At 43.5% G+C, this 21,899-nt stretch overlaps 1 protein-coding gene across 4 annotated transcripts in view; it reads left to right on the top strand.

The window, feature by feature from the left end:
- Positions 1-19,651, top strand: part of RCAN2 (regulator of calcineurin 2) — a 259,476-nt gene extending 239,825 nt beyond the window's left edge. For 3 of the 4 annotated variants that reach the window (XM_054569451.1, XM_054569450.1, XM_054569452.1), the window contains 2 exons: positions 1,143-1,314; positions 17,114-19,651. In XM_054569451.1, the coding sequence (XP_054425426.1) occupies positions 1,143-1,314; positions 17,114-17,280 (339 nt within the window). In that variant the 3' untranslated portion in view covers positions 17,281-19,651. The remainder of the gene's footprint in view (positions 1-1,142; positions 1,315-17,113) is intronic. The other variant, XR_008528767.1, reaches the window with a different exon arrangement.
- Positions 19,652-21,899: the final 2,248 nt, after the last annotated feature.

Genomic DNA, 21,899 nt, shown 5'->3' with positions numbered 1-21,899 from the left:
GAGGTCTGCCACACAGCATTGTACCTACAGTCAACACTGGTGTACTGTACAGTTAGGAATACATTAAGAGGTTAGATCTCACGTTAAGTGTTCTCACCACGATGAAATAAAATAAAAACTACAAAAGAAAAAGAACTTGGACTTTGGAGTTAGACCCATGTTCAAATCCCACACTGCTCATAATGTGTGTGACTTGTAGAAACCTCAGTTTCCTCATCTGTTAAAACCCCACTTGTGTCCTTAAAAAGTTAAGCACATAATTACCACCTGACCCAGCAATTCCACTGCTAGGTATTTATCGAAGAAAAGTGAAATTCGGTGTCAAACAAATACATGTACACATATATTCATAGCAGCATTACTCACAATAGACAAAAGGTAGAAACAACCCAAATTTCCATCAGTGAGTGAACAAGTGGGCAAATTGTGGTCTATTCATTCAATAGAATATTATTTGACCATAAAATGGGATGAAATAGCCATACATTCTACAACATGGATGAACCTTGGAAACATTAAGCAGAAAGAAACCAGGCATAAAAGGTCACATATTCTATGACTCCGTTTATATGAAATGGTCAGAATAGGTAAATTCACAGAAGTAGAGATCATATTGGTGCTTGCCGTGCTCTGCCTGGAGACAGAAATGGTAGCAACTGTTTAATGGGTATAGGTTTTCCTTTGCAGTGATGAAAATGTTTTGGACATAGATAGAAGTGGTGGTTGCAGACATTGGAAATGCACCAAATGCCACTGAATTGTTTACTTCAAAATGGTTACTTTCATATTATGTGAATTTCAGCTCAGGAAGAAGGAGGGAAGTAAGGAAGGATGGGTCTGGGTGGATGTGGGGACTGCAGCATCAGCATCACCTGGGAACTTGTTAGCAACACAAATTCTTGGGCCCCACGCCAGATCTACAGAGTCAGAAACTCTAGAGTAGGGCTCAGCAATCTGTATTTTGGTAAGCTTTCCAGGCAATTCTGATGCTCACTAAAGGATGAGAGCCATTATTTTAAGATATTTGAGCACATGGTGGGTGATAAAGAGTAATTATTAGGTCTAAAAGTGAGACTCTGCACCTTCATGGTACATCCGAGCTGTATTGAATCATGTGTCTTCATTTCTACTCTGTGTCAAAGGTTCAGACTCCAGAGACAGACGGAGACAAACTGCATTTGGCTCCACCCCAGCCGGCCAAACAGTTTCTCATCTCACCCCCTGCATCTCCTCCGGTTGGCTGGCAGCCCATCAGCGATGCCACCCCAGTCCTCAACTACGACCTACTCTATGCTGTGGCCAAACTAGGACCAGGTAAGCTCTGTGCCCTTCTAAAAATAAACCTATCTTGGCAATCTGGAAAAGCCAAATGAGATTAACAACCTTAAAATTCTGGGTTCATGGTCACATCTGCATTTCTAATGGATTTATTGCTGTATGTGGACAATGAGAGGCATGAGGACTCAGACTACAGCCTCAGACTTTGTAGAAGGTTGAAAAGCAACTCAGAAACCAGTTCTAAAATGTGACAGTTGGATTGCAATGCAGACAGTTTAAGATTGGGGGAAAAACTACTTAATTCTTAATTATAGAGATTTCTGTCTGTACTACAGTAAAGTTATTTCCTCAGAACAAACAACATGAACTCTAGAAGCAGGCAGGAAGCTTCTATGCTGTGCAACCCCATTTTATTGCTGGCACAGTTGTGACCAGGAACCCTCTGCTTCAAGACAGTCTGGTTGTCAAAGTGAAACTTCCAAGTCCCCAAGGAGTTGGTCTCAGTAGCTTCAAACTTTAGAAAAATCCTATAGTCACTTTGTTCCAATGTTGGGATATGTATCTTGGATTCACTCATTTTTGGTGCAGCATAGTATTCCATTGGGTGACTATACCATCACTCTTTATGCATCCATTCTCTGGTTGATGGACATTTAGATTGTTTCCAATTTCTTGCCATTGCAATTAAATCTACAGTTAACATTCTCATGAATATCTCCTGTCCACTTTTCCCAAAATTTCTTTATGTTTTATACCTAGAAGTGATACTGTCCTCAGTTTCAGCAGATGTTACCACCTTGCACTCCAGAGTATGTTTCCTGAGTGTGTGTCCTGTATTATAGCAGGAGAGGAAATGGTGGAGGAGCTACAACCAGGTGGCAGCTGAGGTTTTAGGCACCATGGATCCCAAGAGAAGTAATGGTATTGCATTTGCTCCATTTACTGGTAGTGCTCCTGGTGTGAGAGGAGGCTTTAAATATGTAGCCCCAATGTCCTGACTGCACCCCAGCAGATTCTAATTTCATTGACTTGAATCAAGTGCAAGGATCAGTATTTTTTTAAAAGCTTCCGAGGTGATTCTGATATATAGATGAGTTCAAGAACCACTATAGCCAAATGCCAGGAATGGTAAATTTGGAAGTTCAGTTCCTTAGTGTGGGCAGGAAAATACTTGTGCCAGGATCACCCACTCCAGAAAACTGCTGTTTTAACCATCACACATGCCAATTCTCACATATACGGAATTTTGAGAAAACTGGGTATTAGGGCCTCCCACTGTCCTGTTTGCCCAGTACTGAGGGGCTCCTGGGAACTTTCAGTGCGAAAACCAGGCAATTGACAGGCAAAGCAGGAAGAGCATGTCACCCTATGGAATGCTCAAATTAGGATGAGGCTAATTTGGTTACTACTCGCTCCCTGCAACAGAATTACTGGCTGTCCCATGTGTGGCCTAAAAGTTAAATTATAGGACTCTCAAGAGCAAGCTCTTGGTGGGTTTCTTTGAAATCACCCTCAAGTTACCCATCATCTGAGGCCTTTAAAAGGGCCATCGGTTTCCCTAGAAGAGCCATTGCGAGAAGCAGTAGGTGTCTAACTAAGATAGGTAGATGAAAGAAGCAGTATAATAATAAGGGAGATATTTTTCCAGTGTGATTTCCTTGAAAGTCCGGTTCACATACAGGAATCCTGAGCATATGCATTCCCTGTCCAAAGAGAATCGTGTCTGTGATAGGTGTAAAAGCTGAGTCTGCTCAAGCCACGCCTTGGGGAGCCATTTCCCACGGTAATTCAGGACGCTTCAGAAGCAGGCAAGCACAACTCCCAATATGGGCCAATCAGAGCCAAGGGCCTTGGCGCTGCATGTTTGACTCTTGTGCACACATATTAACAAGAACATATTTGAACACTTTGCGCAGTTGATCTGAATGTCAACAAATGAAAGTCTTCACAGAATCACTAAGGTCTTGGCTAGAGGAACTAGGAGTCACATGCCAACTTCTGCTTTACAGGAGGGAACACCCCAAGGCCCAGAGATGGGGAGAAATGACTTGCAATGACAGGGTTTCCAATGCCGTGCTCTTCCTGCCTCACTGTCTGTAAAGGAGGCCGGGCTGAGTCAGGCTTTCTGACCAGTCAAGCCCGGGGGTGTCTTATCCACTCACTTGGAGCTGGTAATTCAATAACTTCACATCATTTCTTATTCAGAATGGTAAATAAAATTCATATGTAGTGCATGTTCACAAAGCTTGATGCAAAGACAAGATAAGGGCAAGTTTCAGATACCTCACAACCAATGGCGCTGAGTCTCGGTGTGGAGGGCACTTCCAGGGACCAGGGTGACCTGGGACTGACAGAGGCAGAAGGGATGGATGGAGTGGGAATCAGGCCTCGGAAGGGATACCCCTGAAGCCTGGCATGGAGAAGGGAGGAGGAAGAAGAAGATAGTCTTAAAGAGGCAGAGGGAAAAAAAGTCTTTTTTTTAGAGTTGTGAATGACTTGTCAACAATGATAAAAATGCATTGACTGTGCTACTCACCTATGAGCCTCACTGTTCCTGTACTGTCTGCCATTTCCGAAGTGCCCTGCTGTACAACAAGCAGAGAGAGGAACTATGACTCTCCCCCATTTTATAGACCAGAACACTGAGCTGTAGAAAGATGAACAGGCTTGCCAAGGTGACACAGCTGGTTGGTGGCAGAGGCCATTGTCAAACCTGGCTCTTCTGACTCCCCACTTGGCCAGATCCAATAGCCTGTTAAGGACACCGGCTGCCTCGGTGGACTTTAGACCCCCTGGGCTCTGACAGGGGCAAAAACGTTCACCCTAACCCTGAACTGACAGTTATCTGTGACACCACTGTAACTTCCAGAAAGCCTACCCCAGGGGCTGGTAAGTGTACAAACAAAGGCCTGTGCACTATGTGCGCAAGTGCGAATCTCACATGTTGCCTACTTTTTAAGGATGATTAATAGTGCATCCCGTGGAACAGCTGTGATTTGGATGAATTCCCTGGGCTGACTTTCTCTCCATTCCTTGACAGCAATTTGAGGCTATTTCTCTTAATTTAGTCATCCATTCATCCTTTTCCTGTGTCCTTGAAGCTTTCTCACCCCACACAGATGAATGATTTGTATCCAGCGATCAAGCTGAAAATATCAGAGTTCTGTTAGAGGCTGGGGCCTCTGGCAGCTGTTTTAGCTGCAACAAGGAGGCAGCCTCCACCCCACCCGCATTCCTGTCCCCTCCCCAGTGAGGTGCCAACATGAGGAGTCATGCCTCCAGTCTCCTCCTGGTACTTTGCACAAACACTCACTTCTCCTTCTGGTAATTTTCTATTGTTTATGTTACTGTCTTTGCTACTTTTTGAGGGGAGAATGCATGTTTTACTCATTTTGGCATTCCCAATGCTTGATGGCACCTTGCATGTAGCAGATGCTCAAAAAAAACTTGAATGCCCAGGCCAAGTGGCTCAGTTAGTTGGAGTGTTGACCTGTACACCAAAGGGTTGGGGGCTCTATCTCCAGTCAAGGTGCACGAAGAAGGAAACCGATGGATGCTTCTCTCTCACATCGATATGTCTCTCTCATCTCTCTCTCTCTTCCTCTTTCTCTCTCTCATTCCTTCCCTCCCTCTCTTCCTCTCTTTCTAAAATCAATAAACATATCCTCAGGTGAGGATTTAAGAATAAATAAATCTTAAAAATAAATATTGAGGGAGTAAATAGATGGAACAATTAGTCTGCCTAGCGATAATATCTTCACTAGTGAATTTTTGCTTTCTTATGGCTTTAGCCAAATTGAGCCAGGCGGCACTAAATTAATGTTTTTCTCTGAGATGACTCCTAGCATTTCCACTTTTTAAAAATAGTGATTTAGTAAAATTCATTTTTAATCCTTTGGCAGAATCATTTTAGTAACAAATTATAACTTGTACCATGTTAAGGGATGATTACCTCAGTTCCGGGAGTACAGAAACAGATTAGAATGAGAGCAGAGAACAGCACCTCAGATAGCTGAAGGAGTGGAGTTTGGCTTGGGAGGAGTGACGAATAGCACTAAATTGGCAGAGCTGAGTGACTGAGAAGAGATGCAGAAATTGAAAGGTGCTGACAAAAGTAAGTCTAAAGAAAGAGCATCCTGAGGCTAGGATCCAGGGCTGGCATCTGGGCCCCTTCAGCAAACCACTGGCTTGTGGGAGCTTTAACATATCAAGCTGTTGATGATGTGCCTTATTAAGACCGCTTCATGGCGAACAAAGGTGAGGATGAGGACACAGGACTTGGCTCAGACAAGCAGAGACAAAATAGCACCCCTGTTCTTTAAGAAAGTAAGACTGGTGACCATTGTCCAGAACATTCTGGAACTTCTAGAGAGGCTCTTGAAACAAGCCTTTGAGAGGATGGGGCAATTTCCAAGGAACCATGATCAACCTGGACTTGTGAGTTGCCTTTGAAATCCTTAACAGGATGTCACAATGTGAGACCAGGGCTACCTAACACTGAAGGCGCGTCTCTCAGTTCGGTTTATCAGAGAGAACAAGTTTATATTCTGGAAAATATCCCTATGATTGTATGTTTTGTTTTGGATTGAGAAGGTAAATAAACAGACAAATTAGAGAAAAAATTTAAATAGAAACAATGACTAAAACTTCATATAGGGTTTACTGTGTGTCAGGCACTCTTCTAAACATGTTACTATATTGTCACATTTAATGCTCCATGCAACTCTATGAGACAAGCATTGTTGTTTTTCTCATTTATTCAGGGGGGAAATGTGAGGCACAGAGTCGTTAAGTAATTTGCCCAAGCCTATGCAGCTGATAAGTTAAATAGGTTCCTCTGCCACTTGCAAGAAGCAGAGAAGATTGTGCAAGCCACCACCCTTGTCCTGGGGAGGAGAGATGATCTTTTGAAGAGTAAAATTAATTTCCTCAGAAGAAATTCAAGATCATTGCAAAATGGAATTTAAAAAATGCAAAACAACTTATACATTTGGTTCCTGCACATTTCATTTCTCTGCGTATTGCACCCCGACAACACACCCCCTGCAGCAGCTCAATGTGTTCCTGGCTCGTCCAGGGGAACACGTGGATCAGAGCTTGCCTTCCTCTGCTCTGTCTAAAGGACAGGTATCACCTCTATGAAACAGAAGCTTTCTCCATTTGTATGAGTCCCCCTGGTGAATTTAGAGAAGCCATCATTTAACAATGACCTAGACAAAATAAGACGGGCTCTGACCAGGGGAAGAAAGACCTGAATATTTATTTTGGCTTATGGTCTAATACTCATTGTTCCTGACTCCAGAGAGAGTATAGTGCTGTGTTCTTTTTGAATGTAAAACAAAACAGGAAAAACAAAAACCCAGCCCAGCAAAAGAGCTTATCTCTGCCAATCAGCAAAAAACGGCAAAATAGAGATGTAGGCTGCGCTAAATGGGTGGTAAATCAGCGGTGGGACGTGAAATGCCAGTCTTTGTTCCGCTCTCTAGGTGGCTCTGGAAGGTCATGTTCATTGTCACTGAAAATGCCTGCAGGGAGCGATATGAAAAGTCATTGTCTAGTCCCTTTTTTCTGCCTGCTAATTTTAGCTCTTGTTAGGGAAATCAATTTTAGTTAACTGCAGAGGAAGGCTTAAAAAGGTGCTCGAGTTTCAAGTTGCGTACATCTGCTATATTTAGTTTTTTTCCAAATTCTTCTCCATCAAGACATGCCATAGTAAAGCAATTTTGTTGGTCTGCTGCTTCGTATGTATATATTGTTTTCTTTCACCATTTCATGTAACTTATAAGAAAGACAATTTTTTATCCCAGGCTCATTGATTCAAAAGGAAAGAAAATTTCATTTTGAAAATATACATGAACACCTATATTTTGGGTGCATGTCATGTAACTATTATAGAAGCCTTAGTTCTTCTCAAACAATTACTCTTTTCTGATCAGAAATTCGAAAAGCACATAAAATAGCCAGTCTCCAGTGCTGTAGTTGGTACAGTCTCTTTGGGTCATTCCTCACCCAAGAGGCATAGATTTCTGATCCTGGAATACATGCTCATAATTTTCCATCTCCTTTCAATGAATTCTCCCTGGGGAAAAAAAATGTAAAGGTGTTTTCATCTCAGCATATATTACACAATGATCTTTAATCACTATTGAGTAGCAATATAAAATGCTTCCTTTTTAAAAAAATTCACAGGTAAAACATGCACATTGTAGAAAAACAGAAGGCATAACCAAAATTCATGTGCACTCATGCATCCCATAGCTATTCCTTAGCCAGGCCACCATATACGGGGAAGCATAGAACAGAGTGACCATTCCCAGGGAGAAAACCTCATGACTCTATGACCAAGCACACAAAGAGCTCAGACAAACAGCTCTTTCTTCTTTCCTGTCGGCTACTTTCATCTCACCCCATACAGACAAGCCTTACCTCACAAGCTTCAGAGGTCCCCTTGTCTCTGGTCAACCTTGACCTTCCCAGTCCTTCTCCCTCTATGGTTTCCTTAGACCTTTCTTCTAAGTCTCCACCTGTTTGATGCAACCACTAATTCAGGTCTGCAGTCAACCAGTCATCCTCACAAAGTACTTCAGATCCTAAGGAATTTAGGAGGGAATGAAGACAAACAGCCACCCTATTCCAGTTTTAGAGGAAAGCCTCCAGAAGATACGCACACTTCTTTAATTGAAATAGAGCACCACTTACTACAAAACCTCAGAAGTAGGCTCTCTCTCTCTCTCTCTCTCTCCCCCCCTTCCTCCCTCCCTCCCTTTCTCTCTGTCTTTCTCTCCCACACCTTCATCTTACCAAGAACCCATTCTTTTTTCCTACTTTGATATGGGGAAGGGCTGAGGATGTAGGACAAGAAGAAAGACTCCAATCATTCATGTCAATAATATTTTCTCATTATAGGAAAATAGTAGACCTACTGAGACAGGGAAGTCAATGGTGTGCACTGTCTCAACCTTATCCCTAAACATCACAGCCAATGTGGAGACCATGTTTTGACCTCCACAGACCTCACCTGGAGTCCTGGCTCCACCACTTGTTTGCGGTGACCTTGACCAATGTACTTCACCCCTCAGGGCCTTTTTAGTAACCGTAATTGTTTGACAGTTTTCAAGGTCATCCTAAACACGGGATAATTAATACTTGTGAAGCACTCAGCCCCGGGGGCTGGCACAGAGACACTGTCACATTCATGGCAGCGATCCCTCTGCTCTATTAGCGGGACATCCTCAGACAGATGTTTCCTCTGCCTTTATTTGAATTAAGGTATGTAGAGCTCTCGGAATAGTGTCTACCAGCCAGAAAGAATGATGTGCAGGCGGTGGCGATTGTTATTTAAATGTGCCTGTTCCTGAAACTAACTGCCCATGATATATTCGGGGGAGTCTGTGCTTTGCTTCATAGCCTTTGGCACTGTGGCTCAAAGGGCATTCTTTCACAGAAATAGCAGGTGCACAAAGGAAAAGGGACAGAGTTGCTGTTGAGTGATGATCCCACCCTCATGTCCAAGACCTACCAGATTTAAATATGGGCTCATGGAAACCCAAAAGAATTTTAAAAAAATTGCAACCTGGATTCCATCCCTGGAATCTTATAAGATTTCTTTTAATACTAAATCGCTCTTTCCAATTCCAATTTAGAAATAAGTTCTTTCTCCACTCTCAGATCAAAGTTGTGATGTGAAATTCCCAATAAATCCCTCTGCCCAGGAATACCTCCTCTTTTTTTTTTCCTCTCTCCAGCTATAAATGAAATTCCAACAAGGAGATATTTCTCTTGCTTTAGGATGAATGAGTTGAACTCAGAATGTGAGTTTGTATCCAGACTCTACTTTTGAGTAGCAATGTGACCTTGAGAAAGTTTTTTAACCTCTCTGTGCCTCAGCTTCAAGAGTAAAACCAGATTTTTGTGAGCATCAAAAAGTATAATCCATATTCATTCATATGTCCAGCCCTAGACATAGTAAATGCCCAGTGTGTGTTACCTATTTATTGTAACTTGGTTTTCAAACCATATCCTGGTCTCTTATTAAAATATAATTGCCTATTTTAATCTCTTAACTCAATGTTTTTCAATATGATATTTTGGAACTGACTGTCCTATACGTCGCAGTACATTTAGCGTCTTCAGGCATCACCTACTAAAATGCCAGTACCCGCACCCAACACATTCCCTATGAAGAAAAAAAAAAGCCCCATCTTATTTTCAGATACCACTGGGAGTGATTAAGAACCACACTAATTACATTTTAGCCTTGTTTATTAGGTGGTTCTCAAATGTGACACAGTCATAGAGGCAAGGACTGTCTAGTAAGGAGCTAGAGGTACCAATGTGGAGCAGACGAAGAGGGGAAAAGAGGGGGACGGTACAAAGTATTGTCACCTGCTCCCCTTCCCAGACACTCTCTCTCTCTCTCTCTCCCTCCCCCCACCCACCCTCTTCCCTTTGGGCAGGGCTCATGAGGACAGCTCATCTCTGCTCTGTGCATTGTTGCTGGGGCAGTTCAGAAGGGAACTGGCCAATCAGCTCTCAAGATGATTTGCTCACATGACTGCCAGGTGGGATGTGGCTGTTGGCTGAGAGCTCAGGAAGACTGTGGGTCAGGGGCCCTGGTGCCTCTCCATATGAGCCCTTCATGGGCTGCTTGGGCTTCCTTACAACATGGAGGTGAGGTTCCAGGAGTGAGCAGGCTGACAGAAAGCTAGAAGTGCGTGGCATTTTTGTGACTTGACTCAGAAGTCACACTGGTTACTACTGCTATACTGTATCAGTCAAGGCAGTTATAAAGGCCTGCACAGGTCTGAGGGGAGAGAACACAACAAGAGCAGTCCTTCATGAAGGAGTGGCAAGGTTATTGAAGAGCAATGTGGGCAAGAAATATGACCATCTTTGCAAAACAGAAATAAGAAGCTACAAAACATACCTTTCCTGTTGAGAATTCACCTATAATAAATTTAAAACAAGAAGGAAACATAGAGGGTATTTTTTTCAGAGTCCAAAGTCACCATAAAAGATGTAGATTAACTCAGTCTATAATTTATAGTCCTTTTCTTTTTATAATTAAGTGCTGTCTTTTGAGAAGATTCATTGCTTGAATATCATGCCTAGAAAAACTAGCAATTCGCCAAACAGAAAGAGGCAAGATGCAAAAGAAATAAATACTCCTTCTTAACTAGAGAACAAATATTCACTGAAAATATGAGTGGCCATGAAAATGTATTAAAAGTAAAAGATAAAACGAGGCTCCCTTCCAGTAGAATCTCTTGTAGAATATGGAAACAGTGGGAATAATGGGAGTGGTCATAAGCAGCACAGCTTCTGAGGTCAGACAGGGTTTGATCAAATTTGATTGAATCCTGGCTCTGCCATTTACTACCTGTGTGAGCTCATTTTCCTCCTATATGAACAAGATATTATAAACCCACATGACAGAGCTGCTGTCATAATTAGATATCTAAGTTGTGTGATGCACTTAGAGCTGGGTCTGGCATTTGGCTAGTGCTCAGTAAATAGTTATGTTTAAGGCAGATGGCAAGTCTCTGTGTCCTAGCACTGATAGCATACTGAAAATAGGGAAACACCTGCCCTTCAAGAGTTTTCAGCTCAGGTGAAAAGCTAAAACTTACATGAGTTTAACTTTAGGGGGAAAATTCACATGTGCATGTGTACTGGACATTACACAGTACATCATAAACAGTCAAGCTTGATGCCTCCATAAATCAATAACATATTTATTGAGCACTTAAATTATACCCTAAACTGCAGCAATGACAAAAGAAGTTCAAGTCCTGGTTCCAGTGGTTTGAAACATAAAACATCACCAGATAAAATAATGAATAATAGAAAAGGTGATCTAATCAAACAAACATTATAAATATGTGGTTCACACTCTCAGAAAATCAGAAGTCTCATTTAAAAGGCAACTTGGAAATGGGTGGGAAGAGAGAAGAAAAAGGAGAAGAACTTACCAATGAGGAGAGAAGAGGGCCGTGGTCAAGGGGGAAAGGACCATTCAATTTTGAGGATCATAAGTCATGACACCCCACTGTTACTTGGGACCCAGCAAGTCATCTTCCACCCCTTACTTCTGTTTCCAGCTGTGATTCCACTAAGTCAAAGCTCTTTGCAATTAATCAACTGCTTCATTCTTTAACTACAGTGTAGTGTAACTAGACTAGTTCATCATATTGAAAACCAGAAATTATTTTGGAGGGCAGCAATGACCACAATATCAGCTTAAATCGTATCATGCATTTTCAGAGGACTGTATAAAGTACTTGACACCTAGTTCTTTATTGTGTAGTATCCCAAGGATGTGGTGGTCATTCCCATTTAACTGATGAGGAAAGCTGAGGTGTGGAAATATAGAACACTGAGAGCCACCTCACTAGCAAGTGAAAAGGTGAAGCTTCCAAATGTTTTGAGGAAATTTATTCTGGCAGGGAGATTATTTCCTGTGGTGAGAAAACCAGCTAAGAGTCCTCTGGTTGGGAGGAGGTGAACCGTGGACAGGGCGTGTACAGGGAGCTCACAACAACTGTTTCAAAGTGATATTCCCTGATGCTCTGTGACTTAATTACAGTGGGTGAAAGTAAGAATGGATTCGAGGATGACCAGCTCTAAGGAATTGCGTCTAGAAGGCTCTAAGAGAAATGGGTTAGCTGGGAAGTAAACACGGATTGACAGGAAAAATACATCATTCCACTTTAGATATGTGAGTTTGGAAAAGAGTAGCAGACTTAGGTGGAGATGGTATGTCAAGAGGCAGGTGTAAGATCAGGCCTGAGTACGTACGTAGCTTCTCAGAGGGACAAGAATGGGGAGCTCATGTTGTTCCAGAGAAGGAGTCTTCCAAGAAAAACAGCAGTAATGCTGGGAAATAAAGCAAACCTTCATCTTATGCCTGCTGAACTCTGCTGTATTTTGAAAGCTTCCAGTTTAGGGGGTTACATCGATTCCTGGAAGAAGTCACATAAGGACTTGTTCTGGTAGGCATGGAAGTTTCAGGAAGGTTTCTCTTTCTCTCCATCACACAAGTTATTAGGAATCTGAAGAGTCTCAACTCTGCTTGACTACACATAAATATATTATTATCTGTAGTATCTACCAGCTGACTCTTAACATATCTGCATTATGCTGATTTTTGCAAACCATGCATAATCATACTGATTATTTTAGAAAAAATTCAGGAAGGGCCAACTCATGGCCCATATGTCAAAGACAACATGATGGAGAACTTCCTGGGGCCCTGGGACCAACATCACCAACACATTTCTCTGTAATTGTGCCAGAACATGTCAGTGTCCCCCAGCCACCTCATCAGCAGAGGGACTCAGCCTCCTCCCTCCTGAGGACAGAAAGCAGCCTGTGGGCACCTCCTCTTCCTCCAGACGTGCAGGAACAGGGACTTCATCTGCAACCTGTCTCCAACTGCTCAGGAAAAGAGGAGACAGAACTTTGGCATCTATTTCGAGCCATGGCCAAGCCTGCATCAGTTACAAAGGCCTGAATGAGAATTTAACTTTGACCTTGTGCTAGAGGACTTTGTGTTTGTGTGTCTGGGAATTTGTTTCATGGAGTGGCTAGAAAACCCTGATCAGTGCATTTTGGGGGGGCTTTTGACCCTGGCCTTCTTTCTGCTTGCAGAGGAAAGGACAGTTTGATACAGACTGAAGGAGTGAGAGTGTGTTGGGTGAAACTCTGCTTTTCCTTCACAAGAGATGCTATTCTGCATGGCCCTGCCCACTGCACTGGGACATGACCTGCTCCACACTGTGAGCATAAGGCACCATGGATTGTCCCCTACTGAGCTCAGTTGGTCCCCATGCAAGGTGGCAACATTGACATCAGCCTTAATGGTACAGGAGGACAAAGCCTAAGCCCAAAGGGAAAGAGAGGCCAAAAAAAGAGAAATTCAATCTAGCCAGACCAAAGCAATTTCTTATTTCATCGGCTCTCAACAGCTGCTTAGCTTTGCTGGATTTCAATAGTAAGAACGTTTCCAAAAATAGAGCAGTGAAATGTCAGAATTAATGGTATCACAGCAATAAAATATCTCTACTACCAAGCGATGTCACTTTAGCACCTTGACGTGAAACTTGTCCTGCACAGGGTGTTCCCCCACAGTGTGCCCTGCACACTGTGCTTGCCCCTCCCCCATTCTGACTGGGCCCCAGGACCCCTAGACTGAGAGGAAGGCACCCACTTTTGAAGAGTAAACGCGTTGCAACCAGAGGGATCTGTAGGGAATGTTGTTTACCCGAGCCAGGGCAAACCAATGGTTTGATCAAAAGGCTAGCTTCATAATGTGTACTTTATTACTATTTTTTTAAAAAAGCTAACTTCTGACCAACCGATGAGGGAAAGGGCAGGACGTCTGGTCAGCCCTGTGGCCAGGGTCCCTGTGTGACCTCCTCATGCCCAGGTCCCACAATCTCCACGCCCGCTCTGCTGTGGGTGACTTTTTTCTGTCATCCCTGCCTATCAGGACAGGAGACTGCTGCTCCCATCTTCCTTGTATCACAACCAACAGAGCCATGAAGGACACTTTGGCAGCCACCTGTGTTTCTTCAGAAGGGACTTCTCCCAACATATGAACTTCAAAGAAATTCTATCCACAGAAGCAAGAGCCACCTCATTTGATTACTCAGATGTTACTTCTTCCTCCATGTCTTGTTTGAGAGAGTCTCTCATTCAGAACTGCAAAGCCTCAAGGAAAGAGAAAATTGAAGAAACCCTGGATTCAGGGAGCTCAGTCACCGTTTGCTGTGGCACTTTGCAAGATGTCCATTTCTCCCAGAAACCAAGATGAGAATGTCAGAGCTTAATTAGCGCCGGGGACTGGGAGTGGCTGCAGGGCTGACCTGGGCTCCCTGCTTCTTTTCCTTTATGCACCCTCAGCACCCCGCCCTGCACTGCCCTCTAGCTGCACTGCTAAAATTTTCCAATGAAAAGTCGTGATGCATCACGGAGGACCAGAGGGGGCGCATTACAGCACCCAGTGTGCTCCTGGGACCACCACCCCCTGCCTGTCACACAAAGCCCTGGGACAATGGAGCCGCTGAGGGTGTGGGGCACCAATGTGGAGGTCACTAAGTCAGAATTTGCAGGGTTGCATCCTCATCCTGGAAAACTCTGTTTTTAACAGTAAGCTGTTAGATGTTTGAGAACCACTGCTCAAAGGTGCCGCCAGCCAGCCTGCCCAGCCCTGGCCTGGCGCCTTTTACGCACCTCTCAGATAAAGTCGGTTCATGGAGGCTCCTCTCCGTAGCAATATCTGAAATGGTTCTTCTTCCTTGGGATATTGACAAAAATGACAAAGTACTTTAAGGAGAATGGAACAAACACTTTTAAATGAGCTTTATAGAAGTAGCAGCTATATGCACACCACAGCTGCAACTACACGTAACAATAACTGCGTGGTGGACGGCAGTGCCGTTAAGTTGTGCTGTCATTTTCTAGTCTTCATGGGGGGGCAAGCGAAGTATAGCAGGAGTGATCCCGTCGAATGTCTCCTCCTGGTGTTGCTCCACATCCCCTGTTTGTGCCACTGTCCTCTCCTGAATCTAAACTGGGCTGTGTCTGCTCATTTATATTAGAGATTTAAGATTTTTTGACACAGCTCTTTCTGCCGGCAATTTCACCAGATCTAGACTTCAAATTACAGAGTTTGTATGACCCATGCTTCTGTGGCTCTGGTTAGTTCTGCCCTTCTTTGCCACTGCCAATATCCAGGGGAATGCTGGAGGTGTCACGCTCCATCTTTGTGAAATACTTGTTGCCCCCACCCAGGATAGCCTTGGCTCTATACACCAGGAGGCCAAGGGGGGTCCAGTGAAGACTTCTTTGACTCTTCACAGAAAGAGAATGCTCTTAGCAGTGTGAGGCTACATCACTTTGCTAGGGCTGCCATAGCGAAGTCCCACAAACTGGGAGGTTTAAGCAACCAAAATTGATTGACTCAGCCTCTGGAGGTTAGAAGTCCTATGCCAAGCCACAGACAGGGCCATGCTCCATCTTGAAGGTGCTAGGGAAGGACCTACCCCAGCCTCTCTTCTAGCTTCTGGTGGTTCCCAGCTTGTGGCAGCATAAGGCATTCTCCCTGTGTGATTGCCCCCATCCTGTTTTTCCCTTTTTATAAGGACACCAGCCATTTTTAAGCAGGGCCCACCCTAATGGCCTCATTTTGACTTAATCATCTGCAAAGATCCTAATTCCAAATAAAGTCACATTACAAGGTCCTAGGAATTAAGATTTCAACACCCTTTTTTTTGGCAGGGGTTGGGGGGGGGCGTGCATAATTCAGTCCATAACAGTAGCTTACTCTGAATGTTTAAATCCTTCCCAGTGTGACTCAGAAGAGCTTTAATACTTGTTGCATGATCAGTGTTCCTCCTTCCCCAATGTCAGCACGCAGAATTTCACACCACCTTGCTAGAGTGGGCTGTTTTCACCAAGATGCACACAGTAGCACCTAAATAGTACCCTAGACCTGGAACTGACAAAACTTGCTCTCGTGGCCCAGATGGAGCACCTTCCACCACAGACTGAGGATGACAGGCAAGGCCCCTGGACTAGGAGGGAATCCCAGGGGGAGGTGTGGCTATGCCAAATAGCAGTTGTTGGGTTGGTGGGTATAACATGCGGCTGTCACAGTTAGGGGGCCAGCAGGTAAACCAGTTTGACCAAAGCAAATAGGGAATCGATGGAGGTTATGTTGGAAAAGATTGATGAAGTTGTACAGAGTCTTCCATCTTAGTCTAAAAAATTAGGACTTGATCTTAGTGAGACCTGGAGAGCCACTGAACAGGAGTATGTCTGGGAGACATTGCTTATAGATTTTTCTGTTGATTCATGAAGGATAGGAAGTAACGGATAGGAAGTCAGGAGAAGATTAAGGTGAGCATGTCAATAGTTGAGAAGTTGCAAGCCCTGAGAACACCCCCTCTTCCTGCTCCACCAGCTGGAGGTCTCCTCCTTGTCTTTCAGACCCGGGTCAACTGTCACCTCCCTTAGACAGCCTTTTAGAGTTACTTGTTCCTTACGGTTTGGTACCATAGTCCTTGACATATATTGCCACCCAGCGCTTACCATGGAATATTGTGACACTTCCTGTTTCCAAATGCCACCACTGGGCTGTGCTCTTGTGAAAGACAATTTTTTTGTTGTGCTTTGTAACCTCTATGACTAGCCATGGGCCAGACCCTAGGAGATGCTCACTCAATACCTCCTGAAGTGAAAAAAAGCAAACGGGAATCCAGTTGGCTGACAGCATTTGACTGTAAAATAAACAAGTTAAGAATGGTAGACTTTTAGGGCTGTAAAGGACCTTGATAGTCACTTAACTCAGTTCCCCAATAACTATGACAAATCCCCAACAAACTTGTTCTAACCTGGGGCAGCTCTTACTATAAGTTGTGCCCAGCTGGAGAATTTAGAGACTACCTAATCCGAAAGGCAAAGAAGTAAAGTGATTGGTTCAAGGTGACTCAGAAACTAGCAGCAATGCTGGGAAATCAAAGAGAAACTGATAAGTCACCAACAGACACATTCAGGCCTCACCACAATCCTTTTGGGTGGAGGTACTGCCATTTTGACATTTAAGTTAAGGACCTGAGGCTAGGAGAGGTTCAGTGACCTGTTCCATGTTATACAGATGACAGGTGGTAGGTCTGAGACACAGTGACAGGTAGATTGCATTCCATTCCCCAAAGCCCCGAGCTGCCCCTGGATAAGATCCCAGGTCTCCTGAGACTGTAGATTCTTCTTCTCACTTCCTAAGAAAACATGACCAAAGAATCTGCTTCTCACCCCCATTTTTCTTGCTTTTCAGGAGAGAAGTATGAGCTCCATGCAGGGACTGAGTCTACCCCAAGCGTGGTCGTGCACGTGTGTGACAGTGACATCGAGGAGGAAGAGGATCCAAAGACTTCCCCAAAGCCAAAAATCATCCAGACCCGTCGCCCTGGCCTGCCGCCCTCGCCCTCCGTGTCCAACTGAGCTCACCGCTCCACCTCGATGATAATATCTGTCTTCTCTTTATCATGCTTTTCCCCCCCTGTTGTTTGTTGAAAAAAAAATTGCCTTTAAATCACTGGGTGTTTGGTTGTTTGAGATTCCTCCCTTGTAATCAAGCCTCTCAGACAAAAGGGCTAGGAAAGGTGATATGTTTCCTGATCATATCATACCCATCAAGTGTAATCCATTATTTAGATAGAAGGTTCTAGGAAAAAAAAAAAAAGTAGTATTTTCTTATTACTTATTAAACAATCAGCACAGCCTATATCTTCATTCTCTCATGGTGATCCAAGCCAGAGACATCAGTGACAAATAGCACCTATGTTGTTTGTGAGCTGTTTCAGTCCCAGTCCTGATGTACGTGTGTGTTGTTTATTCCTGGCCACTTAAGTAGGACCATAATTAAACTTGACTTTGACTGCATGAGGTATCCCTATCTGGTCTCACTCAGTCCTTTGCATCCCGACATTCCCAGGACATGCATGATCACCAGCATTTATTTTCATGATTTGAGGATGTATTATTAACTCACAGATTGTCAGCATCCAGCCATGTCCTATGTAGATTAGGAAAATTATCAGCATCGTCCAGCTCAACAGGTCTGGGCATATTTACTATTTTGAGTCAATACTTCATAGCTCTGTCAAAGTTCCTGGAGGCAAAATTGAGCTTGGCCCCAAAGATACTCCCCAGTAGATTTTGAACACCACTTCCATATAGAACTTTCCCAGCCTCGTTGGGGAGGCTTGTCCAGGGTGATAAAGACTGATTTCAGACAAACCTATTTATTACAAAAGTTTCATGGTGTCTGAATGATTGTTTTTTCTCTTTGTATATTTGTACAAATGTTTCAGCTGTGCTTTTAAAATCTGGATGTTTTTTATTTAGTGACTGTTCGGCCATTTGCTGCTTAAAAGCATAATATGTGCATTGCTTATGAATGCATTCATATACTAATACAGATAATCAAATAATATTACACTCTATTATGGATAATGCTGAATTTTGAAAGGGCACAAAACTTCTCATGCCAGTATATAAATGATTAATCAACATCTTTGCTATCAATACCACTTGTTTTTACATAAAGTCAAGATGCTAATGTCAGTTGTAGACCATCCAGGTGAAGCCAGATCTCCAAAATGTAGCAGCTGCTGAGCATATTAAAAGGCGAAGGATGACAGGTAAATAAATGTACTCCAATACTACTCATGCAATGCCCATATTGCCCAAAAACTTACTTGTTTTCGTTACATGTGATTTTTCTATTTCTCTAGCCCAAAGTGCATTACAGAAGATACACCTATAGAACCATTACCTTCTGCTACATGTACCAGGCCTCATCTACTCCTGTACTTTAATGAATTACTTTAGATGCAGATGCCAATTTCGACGGAATGGGGAAATACTTTCATTACCCAAGCCTCAGAAAAACACACAAGAACAATAACACAACCGATAGAAGGATTGCTGTGGTTTTTGCCTAAGGTGTATGTTAGTTTTATTGGAAACTTAAAACATAGGCTGATCACTCAGAAATTAAAGTCCGTTCTACTGTGAATATAGCAATATAGCACTGGACGCAGTATAGGTGAAACTGAGGACAGCGTTGCTTGTAAAGTCCAGTTTTCATAACAAAAATGAAGGCTCCTCTTAAAAGTAAAATCTGAGGAGTGTACAATAAGCAAATGCTTTTGACTTTCCTTTGCTGTGGAGGTTTTCGGGTTTTCATTGACAAATGAGAGATTAGATTTACTAGTGGAGAAATGTCGCCCTCTCGTGGAAGAAATGTTGCCCTCAGCCTTTGAGACGAACAGGGAAGGGCCACTGTCGGCCATTTTGTGCTGAATCTTCTCAATCCTCTGCGGGTTGGCTTTTTAAGCTTGGAGTTTTCACAATGCAGGTTGTAAAGAAAATCTAGATGCGAGAAAATACTTGGCTTTTCAGTCTTTGAAAACAACACATCAGACATTTCCAACCACATTTAGTAAAAGTTGAAACGACCGGTCTGTGTAGCCATAAAACAAAAACTCAGCGGAATGTGTGACGGAAACGGTTAGTTTTGAACTCAGAGCGACGGGCCCCTGTTAACCTGTCTCCGATCAAGCAATTCTTTCACAGACTGGGCTTTCGGAGGGGGGAGAGCGGGAAGGGTTTCCACGGAGGCTCCTAGCACTGTGCAAGTCAGAACTGCCTCAGCATTTCCATGACACACATTATGCAAACCTCTTTAGCACTATTTAAGTTTGAAAAGTTTAAATATGGGGGGAAGGGGGTGATTTCCACCGACTGAATCATTTGTGCACGTGTATAGCTCAAAGAGCTTCTACTTCAAATATACCTGGTGAATGACTCTTTGTCCGTGTGCTGTGGTTTCTTACTGTCTGCGGGGCTGGCTATTTTTGAGGGGTAACGGCGGAGGGGGGCCGCGCAGCCCCGGGGCCCGGAGGCGGCCGTAGCTCACCTAGGCCTCCCGCGTGTGAGCAGAGGCCAAGCCGGCGGCCGCTGCCGCTGGAAGGAGGAGGCCGACGGCGAGGCCTGGCGGCGGCGGCGGCAGGACTCTGGTCAGGAGAAGTGAGAGAGCCCGTTTTATAGTCATTATTCCACCTCCTTGGTCCTAAAAGCCATCCCAAGTGCACTAGGACCCTTGAGACCCAAAGTAGGCAAAAATGTCACATAGAAGACAAAAAGCACTATCAAAAAAGGCGGGGGTGGGGGTACATGGTATTTCATTAAAATTAAGAGCACCTGTTCATCAGATTACACTATTGTGAGAGTGAAAAGGGAAGCCGCAGACTGAATTAAAAATTAAATTAAAAATTTAGATACTTGCACTACATATAGGTGTTAAATAACTCATGCCCAAAACATAAAACAAACAAGCAAAAAAACCTCCTACAAATCAACAAGAAAAAGGCAGGTAATTCATTTTTTTAAAAAAAGGTCAAACTACTTAAATAGACATTTCACATGTTGGCAATTCATGCATACACACTTGCACCTGAAATACCCGTATGAGCCATAAACATTATAAAGTGTTCAACATCACTCCTCATCAGAGAAAGGCAAATCAAAATCTCAAAGGGGTACACCACACACCTGTCAGAGTAGCTGAAATTGCGTATGGGGAAATACAAAGTGCTGGTGACGACACGGAGCAAGGCGGAGTATGAGCTGCTTCCTTCACCTTGGAATAACGGTAATATATCTACCAAGGCTAAGCCTATGCCCACCTACCTGGGAGCCGTCCACTCTAGGATGTACATCCAGCAAGTGTGAGTTTTCACATCTACCAAAGCACAGGTACAATAATATCCCAGCAGCATTGCTGGTAATAGCCAGCAGCAGGATACAACCCAAATGGTCTTTCAACTGCAGAATGGATAAATAAGCACTGGTACATTCACACAAAGGACTATTACAAAGCAATAAAAACCCACAAATTACTGGGACATAGAACAACAGGGATCGATCTCAAAAGCATCCTTTTGAGCAAAAAGAAAACAAACAAATGTGAAAGAGTATATGATGTATGATTCCATTTATGATGTTCAGAAACACTGACCCATATTGATAAAAATAATAGTGGTTACCTTTTGGAGATAGAGACTGAGAGGGGACGCATGAGAGCCTTCAGGGGTGTTGTAAACATTCTACATCTCCATCTAGAGCTCTGTGGAGGAATTCACACATAAAATTCATTTAAAATATGGGTAATACTGTAGGCAAATTATACCTCAAGTGAAACAAAACCACTGTGAGAACAGGAAGAAGGAGCCATTAGTTGTGAAAATAATTTAGAATGTCCCCTCATCCTAAAAATACATCCAGCTGATGTCTGTGAGATATCTCCATACATACAAAGCCTTCCTTTAAAATTTATGAGTATTTTATAAAATAGAAACCAGGACTTTAGCACTGGATGAGACACTGTCCATTCCCATGGCAAATATTTACCAAGGACCTACTGTGTGCCTGATACTGGGTTTCCAGTGGTGAACAGGTAGATACTATAGTCCTTGCCATTTCGCAGTGTAAAATCGAGGGTGGGAAAGAAACCATAAACAAAGAAATAAGCAAATAAATAATTACAAATTCTGGTATGTGAGCACAATGAAGAAAAGCAAGAACACACCGTGAGAGTAGAGAATAAAAACGAAGGGTCATGGTCAGGGAAGGCCTCTCCAAAGAGGTGACATTAAAGCTGAATTGAAGAAGGAACCGGCAGGGTGCTGGCCATGGGCGTGAAAAGGCCTTTTCGTGTTGGAGGAACCTGAAGGGCATCACCAGGGTGGCAGCAGTGCAGAGAATGAGGGCTTGGCTCCGAGGAGTTTGGGAAAGGGGCAGGGTCTGGACTCCATAGCATTTGATAGGCCAAGCTCGGGGCGGGGGGTGGGGGAGGGTTGGAATTTTTTTTAAGCCCAGGGAGAAGGATTTTAGCAGGGAAATTATATGACTCAATTCATTGTGAGACATTCTGTTCTCCTAGAAGCGTCTTAAGGCAAAGCCACAGCCCTAAATGTCCAGATAGTCTGCTTTGGTGGAGGGGCACTTGGTTCCCCACTGCCCACATTAGGCTTGAAGAAATGGCTTTGACTGGC

Source organism: Pteronotus mesoamericanus, unplaced genomic scaffold (genome assembly GCF_021234165.1).
Source record: "Pteronotus mesoamericanus isolate MK-2021 breed Mesoamerican mustached bat unplaced genomic scaffold, CSHL_Meso_final contig_20, whole genome shotgun sequence".
NCBI lineage: Eukaryota > Metazoa > Chordata > Mammalia > Chiroptera > Mormoopidae > Pteronotus > Pteronotus mesoamericanus.
Note: the sequence above shows the minus strand (reverse complement) of the source record. Positions and strands in the feature narration are given on the sequence as shown.